Source organism: Canis aureus, chromosome 26 (assembly GCF_053574225.1).
Source record: "Canis aureus isolate CA01 chromosome 26, VMU_Caureus_v.1.0, whole genome shotgun sequence".
NCBI classification, from domain to species: domain Eukaryota; kingdom Metazoa; phylum Chordata; class Mammalia; order Carnivora; family Canidae; genus Canis; species Canis aureus.
The window spans coordinates 8163059-8184189 of record NC_135636.1 but is presented as its reverse complement, the minus strand read 5'-3'; the positions used below and the strand labels follow the sequence as shown (position 1 = coordinate 8184189).

Here is a 21131-nt window from a genome sequence, read left to right as displayed (position 1 = left end):
GCCTATGTCTCTGCCTCTCTCTCTCTCTCTGTGACTATCATAAATAAATAAATAAAAATTTTAAAAAAAATAAAAAATAAAAAATAAAAAGCAACCCAAGAGCTAAGATAAGCAGATCTACCAGTCCAGCTACACCTGTCACCGGTTCTTGATACTTGTTAAAACACAGCACTCTGAAGCAAAGCTTTCCAACTTCCTTCATGACACAGCCCACTTAGAAAATCGAAACATCTGTGCAGCATCTGAGTTCAAGGGATGAGGGGCTTTGGCTGCCCTAGGGGCAGAGGGGCTCCGTGTCAGTAACCTGTCAGAAGTTCTCAGGGGTGAGCTAAGGGAGAAACTTGCTCTGAGGACTCAGTAGAGAGAAGGGAGGGAAGGAGAGGGGGATGAGCATGCACAAACAATTCTGCACATGATTCAGGGGTTTCACGGTCTCCATAAAAATCCCTACCCTATATCACCAGCATCCTTCCTCCAGTGGGATTCTGAGAATTATGTGACATCTGAAGTTGCACGGCTCATTACTGACACATCTAGAATGAGACTGAAGTGCCCCAACACATCAAAGTTCTCAATATTTCATGCTGATCTCCAGGGACAGATGGAATGCCCTACCACTTCTGAGCAGATGGAGTTAGAGATGCAGGTGGCCCCAACAGGGCCACAACGTGCAGCTTCCAGAAGACAACACAATACCACAGTCTGCTCTCAGGATTCTGGAGTCCTTATGTTTCTAGTATAGGCTAAAGGAAATGGGAGAGGAGAGCAGACAAGATCGCCCAATAGGACAGAGTAGTCAGAAAGGGAGGTAAGTACTGAATCTTGAAGAACAGCAGAGAGAAACAAAACAGTCCCCTAAAGAAAACTGGTAAGAAGAAAGGGAGGAGGAGAGAAGGAAGAAAACACTATGGGGGGAGAGACTATCACGAAGAAAGTATAGTCACTGTTGGATCATTTGAAAGATTAAGTAAGGCAAAAACTAAAGTGTCCTTTCTCTGCACTTGACCACTCAACCTCCTTCATGGCCTTGGGCCTCCATCTTAGCAGTAACAGGGCAGAGGCAGGCAACAGTGAGTGTTGGATGAGGAAGTGGACCGAGCAGAGATTAGAATGTCAACAAACTTGGTTGAGGAGGACACAGAAACTGGACAGAGAGTTCCCAGGAAGAACTCAGGACTAGGGACAAGAAAAGTGTTCATGAGAGAAAAGAATTCAGTGGTGTGGTTTTTTTTTTTTTTCTCTGAACCATATCAGAAATGTAGACTAGGAGACAGGGATCACCTACTGAAATCATAACTAATGATATTAACTCTGTGTTCAGTTAGTAAACATCAGAGAGAAGGACATGTGACATCAAGGTGGCCTGTGCTGACAGCACAAAGAGATACCTCCGTATGCTTCTGTCCACATCTTCCTGCCTGCTCTGCCTGTTCCTCATCTGCCCGCACAGCTCTGAGCCTACCTCCTCCTCCATCCTGCCTTGCTAGCACAGAAACCAGGGGTCAGGAAGGAGCAAAGAGGCAAAAATAGGTTAATATACTATGAGATAACAGAAAATACATATGGTCTCTGCTCCCATTTCCTTGCATAGAGCCCCTAAAACCCTTGTAATTTCCTAAGTGATAAGGGCACTGGGAACATCTTTTGTTCTAATAAAACAACTCTGGGTGGGCTCCCAGAGGACTCCTAAAAGCTGGTCACCAGAAAGACCACGCCATGATTAGAACTTGGAATTTTCAGCACCTCCACCCCAACTCCTCCATTCCTCTAGAGAGGGTAGAGGGGCTGGAGATGGTATATGTCTATGTGAGGCAGCCTTACATAAAAATCCCAGTAGCAGGGGTTTCAGGGAGCTTCCAGGTGAGTAAACATATCTGTGTGCCAGGAAGGTGATGAACCCCAACTCAGGGGCTTGGGCCCTCCCAGACTGTGCCCTTTACGTCTCTTCATTAGTCTGTCCATCTATATCCTTTATCATATCCTTTAATAACCTGGTAAATGAAAACAAACGTTTCCCAGTGTTCTGTGAGCCACTCTAGCAAATCAGTTGAACCTGAGGAGGAGTTGTGGGAACCTCTGATTTGTAGCCAAGTTGTACAGAAGCTATGGGTAACCTGGGGCCCTCCTACTTGTGACGGGTACCTGATGAATGTGATGAAACAGTCTCATGGGACTGAGCCCTTAACCTGTGGGATCTGATGCCATCTCCAGGCAGACAGTGTCAAAGCTGAGTTAAACTACAGGACACCCTGCTGGTGTTGCAGAGTCACCTGGTGGCAGGAAAAACTCATACACTCGGGAACCACTAGTGTCAGAAGTGAAGTGTTCCGTGTGAATGTGGTAATAATATGAAAGTAGATGGAGAACTGAGTTTTTTCCTTTACATACGCACTCAAACAAAACAGTACGTATGCCAGGTCTTTACTGATATCATCTGGCACATATCTATTTCTAGTGGTGTATCATCTCCTCAAAGAAAAAGCAAAGATAGAAAATATGGATGAGCAGGAAGAAAAGAAGCCATGTTTTCTCTTTCCCACTGAGAGTAAGATCTTTACTGAGCTATCCACGATTTTGCTCTTACCTGAATAACCATATACTTCAACAGTATTTGAAGAAAAAAGCATGTTTGGTCCTCAGCAATCTTTTCCCCTGATATGGCTGGCAGTAGTGGAGTGATTTCTTCTGGATATATCTTTGCTGCAGAATGGAAAACAAGAAGAGCTCTTTCACCACAGTTAAAAGGGTTTTTTTTTTTTTTTTTTTTTTTTTAATGGCCTCTATTAGAATACATCTATCCCTCCACTGGAACTGGCTCACACTATACTCCAGGTCAGTGTGCATCAAGGGTTTAGAAATACTGTGTAAATGTCCATGAAGCCACCTCTCTCTCTGAACCATTCTTTTCTCTTTCAAATTCTGCTTTGGTCAGCCTAAGATCAAGTGACTGCCACTGAGCAATAAAGTGATATGCATTAATAAATCAATGGCCCTAACCGGCAAGTTTCTTGAAAACTCACAGGATATAACTGGCTGCCATTAATACTCCCAGGAGGCCACTACTGTCCCTCCATGAATGCTGCATGAAAATACACAGCTGGCAAAAAAGAGCATGGGTGAGCAGACCAATGTCCACTCATGAAACAATCATGATGAGGACAATGAACAGTAGTTCTGGATGGCAGATTTAAATGTCATTAAGAGCCATTAAAACACTCCAGACGCACCATGTGTCTCTATTTCCTGCTATTGCCAACATCTGTCCGCTCCCTTCCATTCCTGTTTCCACTACTTCAGTAAATTTCTCCTGTCACCATTTCATATAAGACAGGCTCTGATAACTTCAATTCTAATGTCTGTAAGACTTCACTGTGAATATGAACAGGTAGTAATTCCTCCTCCAAACAAACCCATCTATGAAATAAAGATTTCTATTCAAGGTAATGACAAACAAAGGAATTCCTCAATGTAACTTCAAGAATCATTTCAACCTGTAAGGTCTGCTAATGTTACTCACCATCCGCTACACTAGGGCTAGGATTGATGAGTGTCTCCAGCGTACAGGGACCTCGGGATGACATGATCGCTGGGAAACCAGGCACAAGGCAAGCAAAAATTAGCACCTGCTCTTCTGCACAGTTTGTCTGAAGTGCTTGAAGCCACAGAAGAAACAGCCTGATTCCTTCACATCTTATCTAAAAATAAAATTAAAGGCAACAAAATTAAACACTGACATGTTTACACAGAGATGTACTGCAATGCAGAATCGGTTCTGAGAAAGTAAAACTAGAAGTTAAAGGTACTGTTAAATTACTACACCAGGTTCCTTTAGTGACAAATAAGCAGGCATGCTGCAATAAGCACAAAGGTTAAGAGCTGGGGGCTGGAGCCTCAGTGACTGGATTAGAATGCAAGTTCTACTACTTGCTGGCTTAGCTATGGCCAGTGGAGAACCACTTAATTTCTCTATGCATTAGTCTCCCCCTCTGTAAAATAGGGATGATAACAAAATGTACCACAAGGTACTGGTACAGGGTTAAATGAGTTACAACAGTACCCATAACATTAACAGTCAATTATCCACAAAAATAATACAAAGATCATCTTTCTCCAGATTTACACTGTGCTTTGAATAGAGTTTTTGTCATGTCTCTACAATATGCACATGTATAATGAATGTAATGTTCCTGAAAAATCTTAGAACTAAATCAGACTTTGAAGACCTGGCTGAATGGGACAGGGTAGCTCTCCAGCTTCCCTGCCTTATGTCCCTACTCGGCTCTCTCCAACAGCTTCCCTGTGCTCTGAACCACCAGCACTACTTGGTGGGATACATCAATACAGGCAGACGGGCCCTTTGTCCTCTTCTACACGTACTTTCAGCTCCATCCCATTCCTCGAATTCATAAACACAGGTATGCAATTGTTTCTACCTTCCTAAATGGCTGGAAAGATAACACCAATAAAAATAAGGAAAAGAGATGAAAAACCTCTCATATGAAGCTGAAAGATACAGTGAGCTCCAAATGTAGGTAACTGAGAGACTGCCTGATCTCTCAACTACACCAAGGTGGTGCAGATTCCTTAAGCTTAAGGGTTTAAGCCAAACATGAGGCTCTGCAGAAAAGCCAAAAGAAGGGAAGGGAAGGGAAAGGAAGAGGAGAAAAGAAGGGAGAGGAGGGGGTTGGAGGTAGAGGAGGAGGGGGAGAGAAGGAGGGAAAGGAAGGATAAGGAAGGGGAAAGGAGGGGAAAGGAGGGGAAGGGAGGGGAAGGGAGGGGAAGGAAGGGAAAGAGCAAGCTTAGCTGACTCCCCAAAGAAGCCAAACACACCAAGACAGATATACCCTGTCTGGAGATAGTTCTACTCTATCAACAGTGGATTCCAGGACACACTCTCAGACATGCCCATGGACACACCACTGCTGTGCACAAACCTTCATGACCACTCACACCCGTCCTCCTCTCCCCAAGTAGGCAAAATAAGTGGTGGCACTGCTGAATACACAATAGACAAAAAAAATGACATGGCTCTATGTATATCTAACCAAATTATATTAAATTTAACAGGAGGAAAGTTTCTATAAAATTATATCATGTCTCCAACTTTTTATGTTAACTATCTTTAAGTTAATAATATATATATACAAGGCCAGTAATAAACCTGAGGTCACAACCTGGTAAGTTTTAACTGTAAGATTATTAATATTAAAATAGGAAGGATAAAATATGGAATCTATTGTGAAGCTATGAATAACTCACCTCCCTTTTTCAATATGTAAGAGATACTTAACAGCAAATTTAAGTGGCTAAGAGTGTTTAGACTGTTATAAAATAAAAAATATATGGGGAACTTATTAAAAGCACATACATAACTTGATTAGCTACAAGTGAATTACCTTCGATAAAATACATATTCCAGGCTGGCTTCTCTTGCTATTTATGTTTTAGGGTCATCTTACCTAGCATCAAATGTTATATATCATCATAAAAGGTATGTTCATTTTTAAATAAGCCAAAGGTAACCTGAAGTACAAGATCAATCTGCGGCAAACAAATAAGTAAAATATTAAGAGTAAGGCTCTGCTGCTCTTCCCCCGACAATGGTTCTCAAAACCAGCAAAAATAATTCAGATGCAACTATAATTTTAACAAGATTACTGAGGTGAACAGAATTCAGCACATTAACTCTGAAGCTTGGAGAGGAACTGGTTCAACCCCTTCCCTTTCCTGATGATAAAACTAGAGCAGTTAGTGCCTTGGCAATGGTTCCCTGACTACACAGCAGAATCAAAATTAGAATTCTGAATTCCAAACTCTGAATCGCAAGGTCTTTCTCTGAATAGTATCTAAAATGTGTATCACAGTAAGTTATGATGTAAGAACAAAAATTCTAACAATATTTGCCATATAATTTTTTTTAAGATTTTATTTATTCATGAGAGACACACATAGAGAGGCAGAGACATAGGCTGAGGGAAAAGCAGGCTCCCTGTAAGGAGCCCGATGCAGGACTTGATCCCAGATCCCAGGATCACACCTTGAGCCAAAGGCAGCCACTCAAGCACTGAGCCACCCAGGTGTCCCGCCATATAATTTTCAATTAAAAATAAAAAGTTAAAAAAATAAATAAATAAAATAAAAATAAAAAATAAAAAGTTGAGTGGTTTTTAAACTTTTTTCCCCAAAATAGCCTAATTTTGTCACTTTATGGCATTAATAAATTTAAGAACAATGCAAGATGCCATTGCATATTCACCTAAAATAAATACCTTAATAGAATTTCCAGTGTGTAGAAGCTTCTTTAAAGTTGAGCCTGGAAGTTTAAAACACTGAGTTAGAAATAAAGTATATAAATTTACACCCACACACAAGAAAACCTCAAAATGTATATTTTAAAAGATTAGTTTTGGAAAGGAAATATTTGCTGATGACAAAAGATACAATTTTTAAAAAATAAAACTGACCTTCAGAAACAAAGCAATGTCACAGGAGAGATATCTTTAAGATGAAAGTACTTTAAATATGAATGAACTTCTTCAAAACTCTTAAAAGAGTCAAAATGACTGATATTAAAGTAACATATATGCCCACAGTGGATTATGTGTAAATATCTTATCATGCATAATATACATCATTTTTTCTAATTTCTAAAGGTAAAAATAAAACTACTACTCACAAAACATTTTTATAAGAATATTTTGCAAATATTCTAGACAGTGTGTTTCTCTCTTTTCAGTGACAATCACATTTAGGGGTTCAGTCCATCAAGAAGTCCTCTAGCAGAAACTTTGGTCATTGTCAAGGAGAAGGAATCAAAGTTTACTCAGAACTACACCAGTCAACTGCAAAAACTTTGGTGCTGCAGCCCACTTCAATTAGAAAAGTTTCTCTTATGAGGATGGAAATATATTACCTACATTCTATAAATGTGTTCATATCTTAGTATGGAGATGGCTTGGCAACCCCACCTAAATATCAGATGTAGGCTCTAAATGGGATCTTAACCTCAAAGAAGGAAGTAATCTTTAAAAATAAAAATATATTGGAAGTTAGGCAACAGAACCTTTCCTCCCAAATTTTTCTGGGAAAAAAATTATATAGATCTGATTCGAAGTTTTATGCAATAATTAAAACCTGGACATCAAATAACATTTACTCTACCACTGTATTTCAAAGAGATGTTCCACCAAGAAATAGGGCTAGTCTCAACAAATTTCCACAGGTCATATTTATGTGGATATAGATACATGTGTGTTAGTTAAATGCATACAATTTTTTTAACTGCTGTGCTATTTATAACACTCAACACTGGGGCTTAGTGGAAATGACTACATTACAGCATTAAATCACCAACAGATTGTGAATAAGTAAGGGAAGTCAAAGTACCCTCTTCCCTCTACTTCTCCTATCACCAAACCATATCCAGTAATTTTTAGTCTATCATCAGCCTATACTGGGCTAAGCTCTCTCACAGCCACGGTTCAAGCATCTGTTCCCATGGGAGTGTTTTATCCCATACCTCCCCTTAATCTGGGGCCTGTCTCTTGCTTCCATGTTTATCCATTCTTAGACAAAGTCTGGTGTGCCTCCGTTTACTTTTATTTTTTTATTTTTTAAAAAATATTTTTTTATTTATTCATGAAAGACACAGAAAGGCAGAGACATAGGCAGAGGAAGAAGCAGGTTCCCTGTGGGAAGCCCGATGCAGGACTCAATTCCAGGACCCCAGGATCATGACCTGAGCCAAAGGCAGACACTCAACCACTGGAGTCGCCCAGGTACCCCTGGTGTGCTTCAGTTTAATATTGGCTTAATTTGCCCATGAGGACCTCATGTGGTTGGCAGGGTCAATAGACACTCCACTTCCCAAGAAATTTGAGATCAAGTCTGCAGACACAGCTCTCTTCCCAGACATCTGGGAAATCCTTTATCTTGCAACACATTCTTGGAAACACTTTCTCCCGGTCATTGCGTGTGACCACTGGGGCTTATCAGCCCTTTCTCTTCTTTGAATGGGTCCACAGTTTTACTTTTAACATCTGATCTACCCATAGCTGCCTATATCCACTCATTTCTACACAGAGAGAAGAAAAACACTTACAGAAAGGATAGCCTTTACAAAAAGACATACAGAATGTCTCACCCATTTCTGCCAATAGCCCTTGACATTTTTTTAAAATTAACCTGGCAACTTGTGGGAACAGCAATAGAAAACTAGTACATATATATTTGATTTATCCCATCTTGTTGTATTCAGAAACTCTTGTACATGTGAAGCAGTACAGCTTGGTGGATGCAAGCCAGAAGTCAGACTTGCTAGGATTCTTTTTTTTTTTTTTAATATTTTATTTATTTATGACAGATACAGAGAGAGAGAGAGAGAGGCAGAGACACAGGCAGAGGGAGAAGCAGGCTCCATGCACCGGGAGCCCAATGTGGGATTCGATCCCGGGTCTCCAGGATCACGCCCTGGGGCAAAGGCAGGCGCCAAACCGCTGCGCCACCCAGGGATCCCCTTGCTAGGATTCAAATCTAGGCTCTGCACTTACTGTTTAACCTGAGTCAGTTACTTAATCTCACCATGCCTGAGTTTTCTCATCTGTTAAATGGGATACTAACAGTGCCTACCATAGTGGATTATTGATAAAGTTTAAATGAGTTAATATATACAAATGCTTAGAACAGTGTCTGGTACATGAAAAGCATATTTTCCCTATAATATAAGGCATCAATTATTCTCTAAGGCACTCTTTTAATTTTTTAAATTCATTCTTTATTTTATTTTAAAGAGGCTCCATGCCCAAACTTGGGGCTTGACCTCACAACCCTAAAATCAAGACCTGAGCTAAGATCAAGAGTCTGACCCACTTAACTCACTGAGCCACTCCACCGAGGTGCCTATTAAGTCACTCTTTTTAAATATGAACAACATTATAAAGAAGATTTGTACAGTAGGGGCACATAGCATAGTATTTCAATATGAAAATAGGTAATAAATACATGAGAGCATTGCCTGGCCACTTTAGGTATTTCTTAAGGTCCTAAGTTCACAAAGATATTGCTACTGTAACTACCATAATGAAATCCTCTTCATTTTAATTTCAAAAAGTTTCTATGTATCATACCTACTTGGACTTTTAAATACCACCCACACTATGATTATACTCATCTTTATCTCTTTTAGGTGCCTCTTCAACCCTACTGGTTGCTACTGTATTGATTCATGTGAGGAGAAGATGAATAAATGAGTAAATAAAATCTATTAGTTGGACTGATTCTATGAACTTCTAACTTCTATTCGCTAACTTGTATTTATAATACAAGTTATTCTTAGAATACAAATATTCTTTGAATGTGAGTCTTACTGCTTTTAAGGAAGGCTGGATTTAGGATGAGAAGGGTAAGGAGGGAGGAGTCTAGACAAGACTTAAGGGGGCACCAAAAACTGAGTAATCAAAATAAATAATATTTTAATACAATAATTTCTAAAAATCAATTATTGCAATTAATGCAAAAAATCCATGATGAACATTACTGGTAAGTACCAGTGTTCAGCTGAGGCGTACTGGAGCCTATGGTAAAAGGAAAAATGTATACCACTCTAGATATGCTTTTGTGTATTTTTAATGGTTAATTTTTTTCCAGAACACTTAAGCACTGAAAAACTATTGCAAAAAACAAAAAGCTCAATACTGAACAATCAAAAAGTATAAAGCTCATCATTAGTTTAAATATTTTGTTTCATAACACAGAATATATTATAATTTCACTTTCCTGGCTTTAATGGAACAAATTCAGCAAGATTTTCAAAATCTTCTTTGCTTATCTCCTTTTCAATTGTGAGAACTGCAATGCTTGACCATTTCTCCTGACAAAATAACAATCTTGTAGATATCTTTTCAAAGCCACTAGTTCACAAAGATAATTCTAATCTATTATAAAATGGATTCTTACTTAGTTTTAATTTTTTAAAAACTGTCTCTGTATATCATGCGTCAAACCAATTAATAAGCAAAGGCAGGATACCACACCAGGGAAGGTACAAGAACACAGAGAAATACCCTTTGGGGTGCTGATGTGCAAGATGCACTGAAAACTGCCAGTGGAGCAGGAACACAGAACTTTCTGGCACTACAGTGTCTACAATAAGAACACAGGAGAAGGAGTTCCTGGAGGAATTTGAAATTAATCTCAAAAGGAATCAGGGACCTAAATGTGAAACATATTAATTACAGAATTTCTAGAAGAAAACATAGAAGATCTTTGTGATCTTGGGTTAGGCAAAGATTCCTTAGGACACCAAAAGAACAATCCATAAGAGAAAAATTGATAAACTGGACTTCATCAAAATTAAAAACTTTTACTCTTTGAAGGACATAACTAAGGGAATAAAAAGACAAGTCAGAGATGGGGAGAAAATATTCCCAAGTCACATATCTGATAAGGCACTTAAATCTGGAATATGTACAGAACTTTTAAAATTCAATGTTAAGAAGACAACTCAATCAAAAAAAAATGGTCAATCGATTCAAACATATACACTGCCAAAGACATACAGATGGCAAATAGCACATGAAAGATGCTTGAGATCATTAGTCATTAGAGAAATGCAAATTAAAACCACAATAAGATATCACTACCATTAAAATAAAAGGACTGATCATACTAAGTGTCAATGAGAATGTAAAGTGACTACAACTCTCATACTGCTGGTAAGAATGTCAACCACTATGGGAAGTAGTCTGGCAGTTAAACATATAACTTTATATTATTTAGCCATTCCATTCTCAAGAGACAGGAAAGCACATGTGCACATAAAGGCTTGTTTAAAGAAGCTTCATTTATATCCAAATACTATATCCAAATCCAAAAACAGCCCAAATGCCCATCAATAAGTGATTGGATATACAAACTATGATATATCTATACAATGGAATATCATACTACTCAGAAATAAACTATTAATATATGCATCAACACAGAAGAATCTCAAAATAATTGTATTGAGTGAAAGAAGCCAAACAAAGAGTACACACTGCATGATTCTACTTCTTTAAGATTCTAGAAAATCAAATTAATCTATAATGACCAAAAAGCAGATGAGCAGTTACCTGGGGACTGGGTAAAGGGGTGGGAGAAGGGCACGAGGAAACCTTTGGGGATAATGGCTATGTTCATTATCTTGATTGTAGTAATGATTTCACAGGTATACTACCTATATCGAAACTATGTCAATTATAATCCCCCCAAAGAGCTGCTTTTTTAAAAAGAAGAAACAGAGCATATGGCCTGAAGTGACTAAGTGAAAGAAAGATCAGGAAGACAGAGGTGTGCTCAGATTCAGGTCTGCATGATGACAAGTGTACAGAGTCAGGAAGCCACAGAGGGTGAGGGATCGAGGAGGTAATGGGTAACTTGGCATGAAGGGAAAGAACTGGGAGATAGCTTTAAAAAAAGGCGGGGGGGGGGGGGATCCCTGGGTGGCGCAGCGGTTTAGCGCCTGCCTTTGGCCCAGGGCGCGATCCTGGAGACCCGGGATTGAATCCCACGTCGGGCTCCCGGTGCATGGAGCCTGCTTCTCCCTCTGCCTATGTCTCTGCCTCTCTCTCTCTCTCTGTGTGTGACTATCATAAATAAATAAAAATTAAAAAAAAAAAAGCCGGGGGGGGGGGGGTTGGTAAGCTGGAGATCAGAAGACATGGTGGCAACAAGGAGGGACAAGGCATAGTCAAGGGAGAGGTTTCCACAGAGGGGGTGTGGAGGAGGTTTGGATGAGCCTTGGAGAAAAGAAAGACCATGATCTCACTCCCACAGCCTTGAGAGAGACAAAGAAACCTGAGAGAAAAGCCAGGTTTCAGATAGCCAAGGAGGTGACACCAAGAGGCTGAGGCTCTAGGGCTGTGGCTTAACCTATAAGAGGATTTCTAGAGGGCTGAGTACAAAGTGGGAAGGAGGGCTAGAAATGCAGGGCAATGATGATGAAAGCACCCCAGAGAGGAGCCTGGGAAGACACAAAATGGGCCAAAGGGGAATTAGGCTCAGCCATCCCCTGGTGGACACGAAGGCATGCAGGGTCCCTATAGCTTAGCCTGGTTGCAATGCACCTCTGAGGGAGTCCTACTGTAAGGTGCACAGGAGACCTTGTTTCCTTGGGAAGAGAAAGCTGTGGTGTCCTGACTATGAGGGACCCAGGGAAGGCTATCAGGCTCGGGGTCCCAAGGAGTAGTTAGAGCTCAATGAGCTGTAGAAACTTTGAGAAATAAGGCTGCTTGGAGGTTGTGTTCACATCCCAAGCACTGTCAGGACACAGGGTAGCCCAAGGCATAAAGCAAGGAATACTCTTAAAAAGTCATAAACCAATCTGTAGTTTAATAAGGCATTGTTTCTTATATCATGTGTAAGAAGCTGGTTGAGCAAACTAGATTAATAATGACTAGATTAATAATTAATTAATGGTACTGTGTGAATTTTCCACCACTTGAGCCCACTCCTTTAAGCCCAAGGGCTATTTATTTTGAACACTTTTGATATAAAACATCTCTAGTACAAAATAAAACCTTCCACTCACTCAACAAACATTTATTGCATATAGGCACAGCCCTATACACTGAATGGAACAGGAAATCTGCTCTCTAGAAGCTCATGAGCAGTAAACCCTCTTAAAGTGAACACAGATAACTTGAGTTCTGTACTGATAATGCATGGGCACATGGAAGAGGGCCACAGCCTGCCCCTGCAGCAAATATCCTTGCTTTACTGATGTGCCATTCTTTGTCATCTCCTCGCATCCTGTCAGCTCTCATTACAGAAATAAAGCTTCAAGTGGCCACCCTTGTCTTCCATGATTTATTGGTCTAAAACTGACTTTAGGAAAAATCTTCCCATTTGTAATTAATAATGGGAATTTACATTTGAGTAGCAGGTTGGCATATATCACAGTTGGTGAGTTGGTGAGTATTTTGTTGCCACTTCCCTAATCTTTTTACTCTCTAACCCTCGCTTGAAGCAGTATCTTTAGGTGCCTGGAATACTGGATGGTGTTCATTTCACATTACAAAACGTAGAGTTCATATAGGCTTCCTCATTCAATGGCTTATATATAGCAAGGAACCAGCCATAAAATCCTTAAGCAAAGAGAAACTTACAGAGTATTAACTCCCTCCAAAACCAGCTTTGAGAGAAACCGAACCTCTCTCTTTGCTACTGACAAAACAAGATGGCAGATAATATACAGACTTCAAACACTGTGGCAGTTGATATTTCAAATTAATTTCTTCTTTCTCTGTATAAAACCTGGCATCTAGAGATGGTTGAGAACTTTTTTAAGACTTGCAGAATATAGGAGTTGCTCTTATTTTAGGTTTGTATACACTGAGGGACATTATTTGTAGTGTGGGGCAGGAAGCATACCCAATCAGTGCTGTGTAAATCCAGCTTCAAGGCTCGGACCCAGTACTTTGGCCACTACTAGCCACAGTAACATTTTATTAAGAAGTTTATACAGTAGTATTCTTCATTTTAGATACGAAATATTATATATACAGGTTATAAAACAGCTAAAATAAGGAATATTAGATACCTAGAATGCCTGGCACCAACTATTGATAAGCTTCTTGTCCTAGCCTCAAGGGGTTTTGCAGAAATCAAGACAACACTGATGCTATGGAAATATTTAAGACACATTCTTTTCCCTTTAAATCTGGTGTTTCCTTATAGTTTCTTAGTTTTTGTAACTAACTTGGTCAAGACCTTGAGTGACAAATGGTAACCATTTTAACAAATCCAATAAACTGAGAATAATGAGGTCTGTTAAGAAAACGTGTAGAGTTACAAATCCATAATCCGCTACTGGCAATTTCCAAATCCAAAAAGCTATGAAAACTAAAGCTTATTGTGCTTAATTTACTAGTGGACAGGACCTGATCTGAATCTGAACTCACGTGGTGGCAGGCCCCGACTAACCTGAGACTGTTGGATTTAGTTATTCTACTGATGATGAATATTCATATCTTAGCCTAAGAGATAATACATAGATATATCTCTTATATAATTCTTATATAAGAATTCTCTTGGTTACAGGGTACTGTCCAGTCTCCTGGGTGTTATATATGGACATCAACACTGTGTTAATGTTTGCTGAACATCAACACACCACAGTGCCATTCTAAAATCTGAAAGGGCAGCCCGGGTGGCTCAGCGGTTTAGTGCCGCCTTCAGCTCAGGCTGTGATTCTGGAGACCCGGAATTGAGTCCCACGTTGGGCTCCCTGCATGGAGCCTGCTTCTCCCTCTGCCTGTGTCTCTGCCTCTCTCTCTCTCATAAATAAATAAAATCTTTTAAAAAATAAAATAAAATAAAAAATAAAATCTGAAAAACTCTGATTCCAAAGTACATTTAGCCTGAAGATCATCATAAAGGGATGTGTATCTGTCTAACCACCAACTTCCACCCAGTTTGTTATATCATGAAAAAATACATTTATCTGAAAACAGCCTGTTTGATTCAAGTATTAAGTATATAAGCATCAATAATAAGGATGATTTTATATGCAAATGCTCATACTGCAGCAAAATGAAACATGAATCATTCTGTGTTATAGAGTCAGTTTATTCTATATACTAGATAAAGTAGCTTATTTTACACACTAGATAAACAGCACCTGCTCTTATGCTGGCTCAGGGGACTAGTACTCTGCAACCCCAATCCAAGAGTCACTGTTCTTGGTCAGACACTATTAAACTTGGTAAAAAGTTACTTGTACCTGCAATCTTAACCAATCCATGTGGTAACAGTAGCCAGAATTAAGGTAATACCATACACCCACTAGATGCACAAATTTCATAATACAAACGGCAAATAAATTTCTATGCCCAGTTCTAGTAAGTTTATTCAAGCTGAGGGTGCCAATCTTCAGACATCTTAAAGTACTCTCTGTAGAAAAGGAGTATCGTTTTCATACATATGGCATAAACAAAATGGATTATATCTAGCATAAATAAAAAATACCACACGCAATTATTTATCATTTTCATCCATTTCTGCTATACCATGAAGCATTACAAATCCCTACGATTCCTCTTCAGATTATACTTATCATTTGATTTTTAAATTTTTACTCTAAATACATGGTCGAAGTATCAATTAACAGAAATGCTATCAATTAACAGAAGTTAATTAACAAGGTCGAAGTATCAATTAACAGAAATGCTATCATTAACTCTATAATTTAAAGGAAAACCTTCTTTATGTGTTTGAAAGATTTAAAGACCCCATGGTCATCTACCTTTAAGTAATGATTTAATCATTCAGTTCAGCAGATGTATGTACTTATTACACATACTTACTTAAAGTTCAGTTTATAGAAGGGTCAGTTATATTTTTCATATAAACAATACTAAATTAAATTTGGGATTCTAAATTTTGAAATATCCATCAAATATGTCATGTTCTTTCAGGTCCCAGGTCTTTCACATACTGATCTCCCATCTAGAAAACCCTTTCTACACTGGTATTTCAAGGCTCAGGTAGAGATTATCTGTCTTGATATCTTGTCAAGCCCTGTCAATAGAATTATTCAGCTTTTATTTGTTGCTACTGTTACACTTTTCATAGTGTAATTATATTTTTCTCAGCTATCCCCCAGCCCAGCAATCAGCTTATACAAGAATGGTGAGTTATTCTTTGTTTCTGCTCCAGAACTTTGTGTCTCCCTCAATAAGTATTTGAATGAATGAATGATCAGAGAGTTAAAATTCCATTATGAAGTTATGCTCTCCTCAAATATGATCATTTGGCAAGAAGGAAAAATGGGAGAACTGTCAGTTGTCTAAGGTGGAAGGACCAAATCAGACACGCTTTAAACAGAAAGGATTCACAGTTGATACCACAAATTACATTGGTTGTGCCATGAATAGTAAATTGAGAGGAGGGGCACCTGGATGGCTCAGTCAGTTAAGCATCTGCTGCTATAAGCTTCAGGTCATGATCTCAGAGTTCTGGGATTGAGCCCCACATGGGGCTTCCTGGTCAGTGGGAAGTCTGCTTCTCCCTCACCTTCTCCCTCTGTGAGTGCGCTCTCTCTCTCACTCTCTAATAAATAAATAAAATCTATAAAATAAATAAATAAAAATAAAAAAATAAATTGAGAGGAAACATTGTTCAATGTCAAGAGTGGCACAGAAAGGGCAGCCATGGTAACTTCACTATACCTCAAGTTCCCTCCTGCTGCCACACCCTAATGCACTCAAACAGAATAACTGAATCAGTGATAAAGTCTTGAAGAACAAGATATTTTTGTAAGAAAAAATGAAGTTACTTAAGAAAAATACTCCAGATCAAGTGTTTCTCAATTTTTGTGCACAGGAATCCCCTGGAGTCCTTGTTAAAAATGCACTGTGATTTGGTAGTTCTGGTTGGGGCCTCACATTCTGCATCTTCTAATAAGCTCTCTGGTGAAGCTGATGGTGCTGGTCTATGAACCAATCTCTGTAAGTAGTACTTGTACAGCAAGGATAGATATTATATTTTCCTCCAAAGTCCAGGTTGGACTTGTCTTACTTTTACCTAGCATATCCTTGTTACCATTCCTCAATGGTGCTAATTATATTAAACCTTACTGAAAATTCAGTTGGAAAAAATCTGTATCACTTTAGAAATCTTTAAATTGTTCTTACCTATACTCTGGTAATGCCATCGAAAGAAAATTCGTTCAGGTAGAAATTGCAGTATTTTCTATAAAACAAATTTAAAAATTGATAAGATATAAAGAGAAAATTATCTACACATTTCATAATAATACTATATATGTGTGTATATATACATATATGTGTGTGTGTATATATATATATTTCAGAAAAGAAAAGAAACTATTTGTAATAACATAAGTAGCACACTTGACCCTGTAGCCCATGGGACAGCCTTTTACTTGCCCCAAGCAACCTTCCTTCCCTGAGTGCCTTAAAGGGATCACTGTCCTAAGTTTAATTCCACCTAAAGGAAAACAAGAAAAAGGAGGAGAAAAAAAACCTAAACTGATCATTTTATCGTTAATTAAATCATAGCCATTGCTTAAGTTCATATTAAAAGAGTAATTTCTCAAATGCCAGATTCCCCAGGTTTCTGCTTTTCCACCTTCCATTTACCCTCTCCAATATCATCATTATTAGTCTCTGGACAAAGGCCAGAGTTAGGAGGAAAAGATGAACAACAAAGAGGATAAGACCATGAACATACAGTGAAATAATAAAATGAAATTACTGCCAAGAATTTCTTGAAATTAACAACTAAAAATAAGTTTAGGATCCCAGTTAGGAATTCACCCCCTTCCCCCCACACACAGTGGAAGACACAATAATGAATTTATGATATACAAGAGTATTTGGCTATTAAAGCAGCTTTAAAGAAAAAAAACCTAATGACCTTTTTCTTTTCTTTCCCCATTCTAAACTAAGTTTTGGCACATTACTCTTGGGTCATAAGATTCTTTGTACTTTATCTGCAGCCACCGTTTTAAGAAATACGGAAATCCAAAAAGTATCAAAATATATTTCTTGGTATTGGATAACACATCACTCTTTTACCATGAAAAATCCTCATCCTAGGTTTATCTAGGCTAGTATTCTAATATTTTGAAAGATGAAGGTAAAAAATTTATATCCAGAGCCCCTGAATAAGTATATTTCCAGGTAGCTAATAAACTGCCTCCTCCATCTGAGCCAGCCTGAGGTTTTGTTTTATTTCACTGAATTTTCTTGTCTTAACCTCCCAACTGGGTCACTTAACATATATATTACTTCATTTGCTCTCATTTGATAATAATGAACATGTAAGAACGTCTACTGAGAAAAGGCTCAACAGGTAAACTTCGTCAAATGTGGGTGACTTTAAATGGCACATACTCCTTGAAGGGTCTAGATGTTTTTCCACCCACAGACTTTTTTTTTAATAATAAATGTATTTTTTATTGGTGTTCAATTTGCCAACATACAGAATAACACCCAGTGATCATCCCGTCAAGTGCCCCCCTCAGTGCCCGTCACCCATTCACCCCCATCCCCCGCCCTCCTCCCCTTCCACCACCCCTAGTTCATTTCGCAGTTAGGAGTCTTTATGTTCTGTCTCCCTTTCTGATATTTCCCACACATTTCTTCTCCCTTCCCTTATATTCCCTTTCACTATTATTTATATTTCCCAAATGAATGAGACCATATAATGTTTGTCCTTCTCCGATTGACTTATTTCACTCAGCATAAAACCCTCCAGCTCCATCCACGTTGAAGCAAATGGTGGGTATTTGTCGTTTCTAATGGCTGAGGAATATTCCATTGTATACATAAACCACATCTTCTTTATCCATTCATCTTTCGATGGACACCAAGGCTCCTTCCACAGTTAGGCTATTGTGGACATTGCTGCTAGAAACATCGGGGCGCAGGTGTCCCGGCATTTCATTGCATCTGTATCTTTGGGGTAAATCCCCAGCAGTGCAATTGCTGGGTCGTAGGGCAGGTCTATTTTTAACTCTTTGAGGAACCTCCACACAGTTTTCCAGAGTGGCTGCACCAGTTCACATTCCCACCAACAGTGCAGGAGGGTTCCCCTTTCTCCACATCCTCTCCAACATTTGTGGTTTCCTGCCTTATTAATTTTCCCCATTCTCACTGGTGTGAGGTGGGATCTCATTGTGGTTTTGATTTGTATTTCCCTGATGGCAAGTGATGCAGAGCATTTTCTCATGTGCGTGTTGGCCATGTCCATGTCTTCCTCTGTGAGATTTCTCTTCATGTCTTTTGCCCATTTCATGATTGGATTGTTTGTTTCTTTGGTGTTGAGTTTAATAAGTTCTTTTTTTTATTTTTTTATTTTATTTTATTTATGATAGTCACAGAGAGAGAGAGAGAGAGGCAGAGACACAGGCAGAGGGAGAAGCAGGCTCCATGCACCAGAAGCCCGACGTGGGATTCGATCCCGGGTCTCCAGGATCGCGTCCTGGGCCAAAGGCAGGCGCTAAACCGCTGCGCCACCCAGGGATCCCAGTTCTTTATAGATCTTGGAAACTAGCCCTTTATCTGATACGTCATTTGCAAATATCTTCTCCCATTCTGTAGGTTGTCTTTTAGTTTTGTTGACTGTATCCTTTGCTGTGCAAAAGCTTCTTATCTTGATGAAGTCCCAATAGTTCATTTTTGCTTTTGTTTCTTTTGCCATCGTGGATGTATCTTGCAAGAAGTTAATGTGGCTGAGTTAAAAAAGGGTGTTGCCTGTGTTCTCCTCTAGGATTTTGATGGAATCTTGTCTCACATTTAGATCTTTCATCCATTTTGAGTTTATCTTTGTGTATGGTGCAAGAGAGTGGTCTAGTTTCATTCTTCTGCATGTGGATGTCCAATTTTCCCAGCACCTTTTATTGAAGCGACTGTCTTTCTTCCAGTGGATAGTCTTTCTTCCTTTATCGAATATTAGTTGACCATAAAGTTGAGGGTCCACTTCTGGGTTCTCTATTCTGTTCCATTGATCTATGTGTCTGTTCTTGTGCCAGTACCACACTGTCTTGATGACCACAGCTTTGTAGTACAGCCTGAAATCTGGCATTGTGATGCCCCCAGCTATGGTTTTCTTTTTTAAAAGTCCCCTGGCTATTTGAGGTCTTTTCTGATTCCACACAAATCTTAAAATAATTTGTTCTAACTCTCTGAAGAAAGTCCATGGTATTTTGATAGGGATTGCATTAAACGTGTAAATTGCCCTGGGTAACATTGACATTTTCACAATATTAATTCTGCCAATCCAACTCTTCAGAGTGTAGGGATAGAGGGAACATTCCTCAACATCTTAAAAGCCATCTATGAAAAGCCCACAGCAAATATCATTCTCAATAGGGAAACACTGGGAGCCTTTCCCTAAAGATCAGGAACAAGACAGGGATGTCCACTCTCACCACTGCTATTCAACATAGTACTAGAAGTCCTAGCCTCAGCAATCAGACAACAAAAAGAAAGTAAAGGCATTCAAATTGGCAAAGAAGTCAAACTCTCCCCCTTCACCGATGACATGATACTCTACATAGAAAACCCAAAAGACTCCACCCCAAGATTGCTAGAACTCATACAGCAATTTGGCAGAGTGGCAGGATACAAAATCAATGCCCAGAAGTCAGTGGCATTTCTATACACTAAAAATGAGACTGAAGAATGAGAAATTAAGGAGTCAATCCCATTTACAATTGCACCCAAAAGCATAAGATACCTAGGAATAAACCTAACCAAAGAGGTAAAGGATCTATACCCTAAAAACTATAGAACACTTCTGAAAGAAACTGAGGAAGACACAAAGAGATGGAAAAATATTCCATGCTAATGGATTGGCAGAATCCACCCACAGTCTTGTATGACGGTGCCACTTCACCATCCAGCTCTCACTGCTGGTGCCCCCTCCCCACAGAGGCCTTCCTGGGCACCACCTCACCACTGCTCTGATGCTTTCTCTACTGCCTGTTCTGTCATCTCTAAGCCCTCACGACTAGCTGAAGTTATCTTCAAGTTCACTCATTTGAAGGCAGTAATCCCTCCCCAAAGGTGTAAAGCCCAGGAGAACAAGAACACTTCTGTCTTTTCTCTGAAGTATCCCCAGTACCTAGAGCACGGCTGGCACATAGCATGTACTTAAATAAACACTCAGTTGAAGAATTATGCATGCTTTTTACTTGTAAAACTGTTTTGAGTTTTACAAGTATCCTAATCTTTACTATGGTCTTTTGTTCACATTAGCATAAAATATACCTCATCTTTCCTTACAGGTCATTGACTTAACGACAATATTTACATTAAAATACATTAAAATGTGTGGGCATTTTTTTTAACCCTGAACTTAGTAAAGAAAACCCAAACAAAAATATAAAAGCTGTATAATTTAAAAGAACTAATTTTTTAAGATCTGACATAGGTAAGAAAATATAAATGCATTTAGTTACAGTAGTTCTTATAAATTCTTCACACCACCCAACTATACAGATGAAAATGCTATACAAACTACATTGAAAACTATTTCTGATTATATAGGTTAAAAGCAGTATGTGGCTGATCTCATGCAGACAATCACTAACAGGAGTTCTCACCTACCTTTCCACTTCTGAC

At 39.0% G+C, this 21131-nt stretch overlaps 1 protein-coding gene across 10 annotated transcripts in view; it reads right to left on the bottom strand.

Moving 5' to 3' along the window:
• RALGAPA2 (Ral GTPase activating protein catalytic subunit alpha 2) overlaps window positions 1-21131 on the bottom strand; it is a 321681-nt gene that overhangs the window by 238111 nt on the left and 62439 nt on the right. For 8 of the 10 annotated variants that reach the window (XR_013364747.1, XR_013364748.1, XR_013364741.1 and 5 more), the window contains 4 exons: window positions 16674-16731; window positions 6270-6313; window positions 3518-3695; window positions 2585-2700 (listed from right to left, as the gene is read on the bottom strand). Coding sequence is in view for 2 of the 10 variants with exons in the window: in XM_077871986.1 (XP_077728112.1) it covers window positions 2585-2700; window positions 3518-3695; window positions 6270-6313; window positions 16674-16731 (396 nt within the window). In the remaining 8 variants the exon portion in view is untranslated. Of the gene's footprint in view, window positions 1-2584; window positions 2701-3517; window positions 3696-5396; window positions 5754-6269; window positions 6314-16673; window positions 16732-21131 lie in introns of those variants that run through there. The other 2 variants (XR_013364745.1, XR_013364746.1) reach the window with 2 other exon arrangements.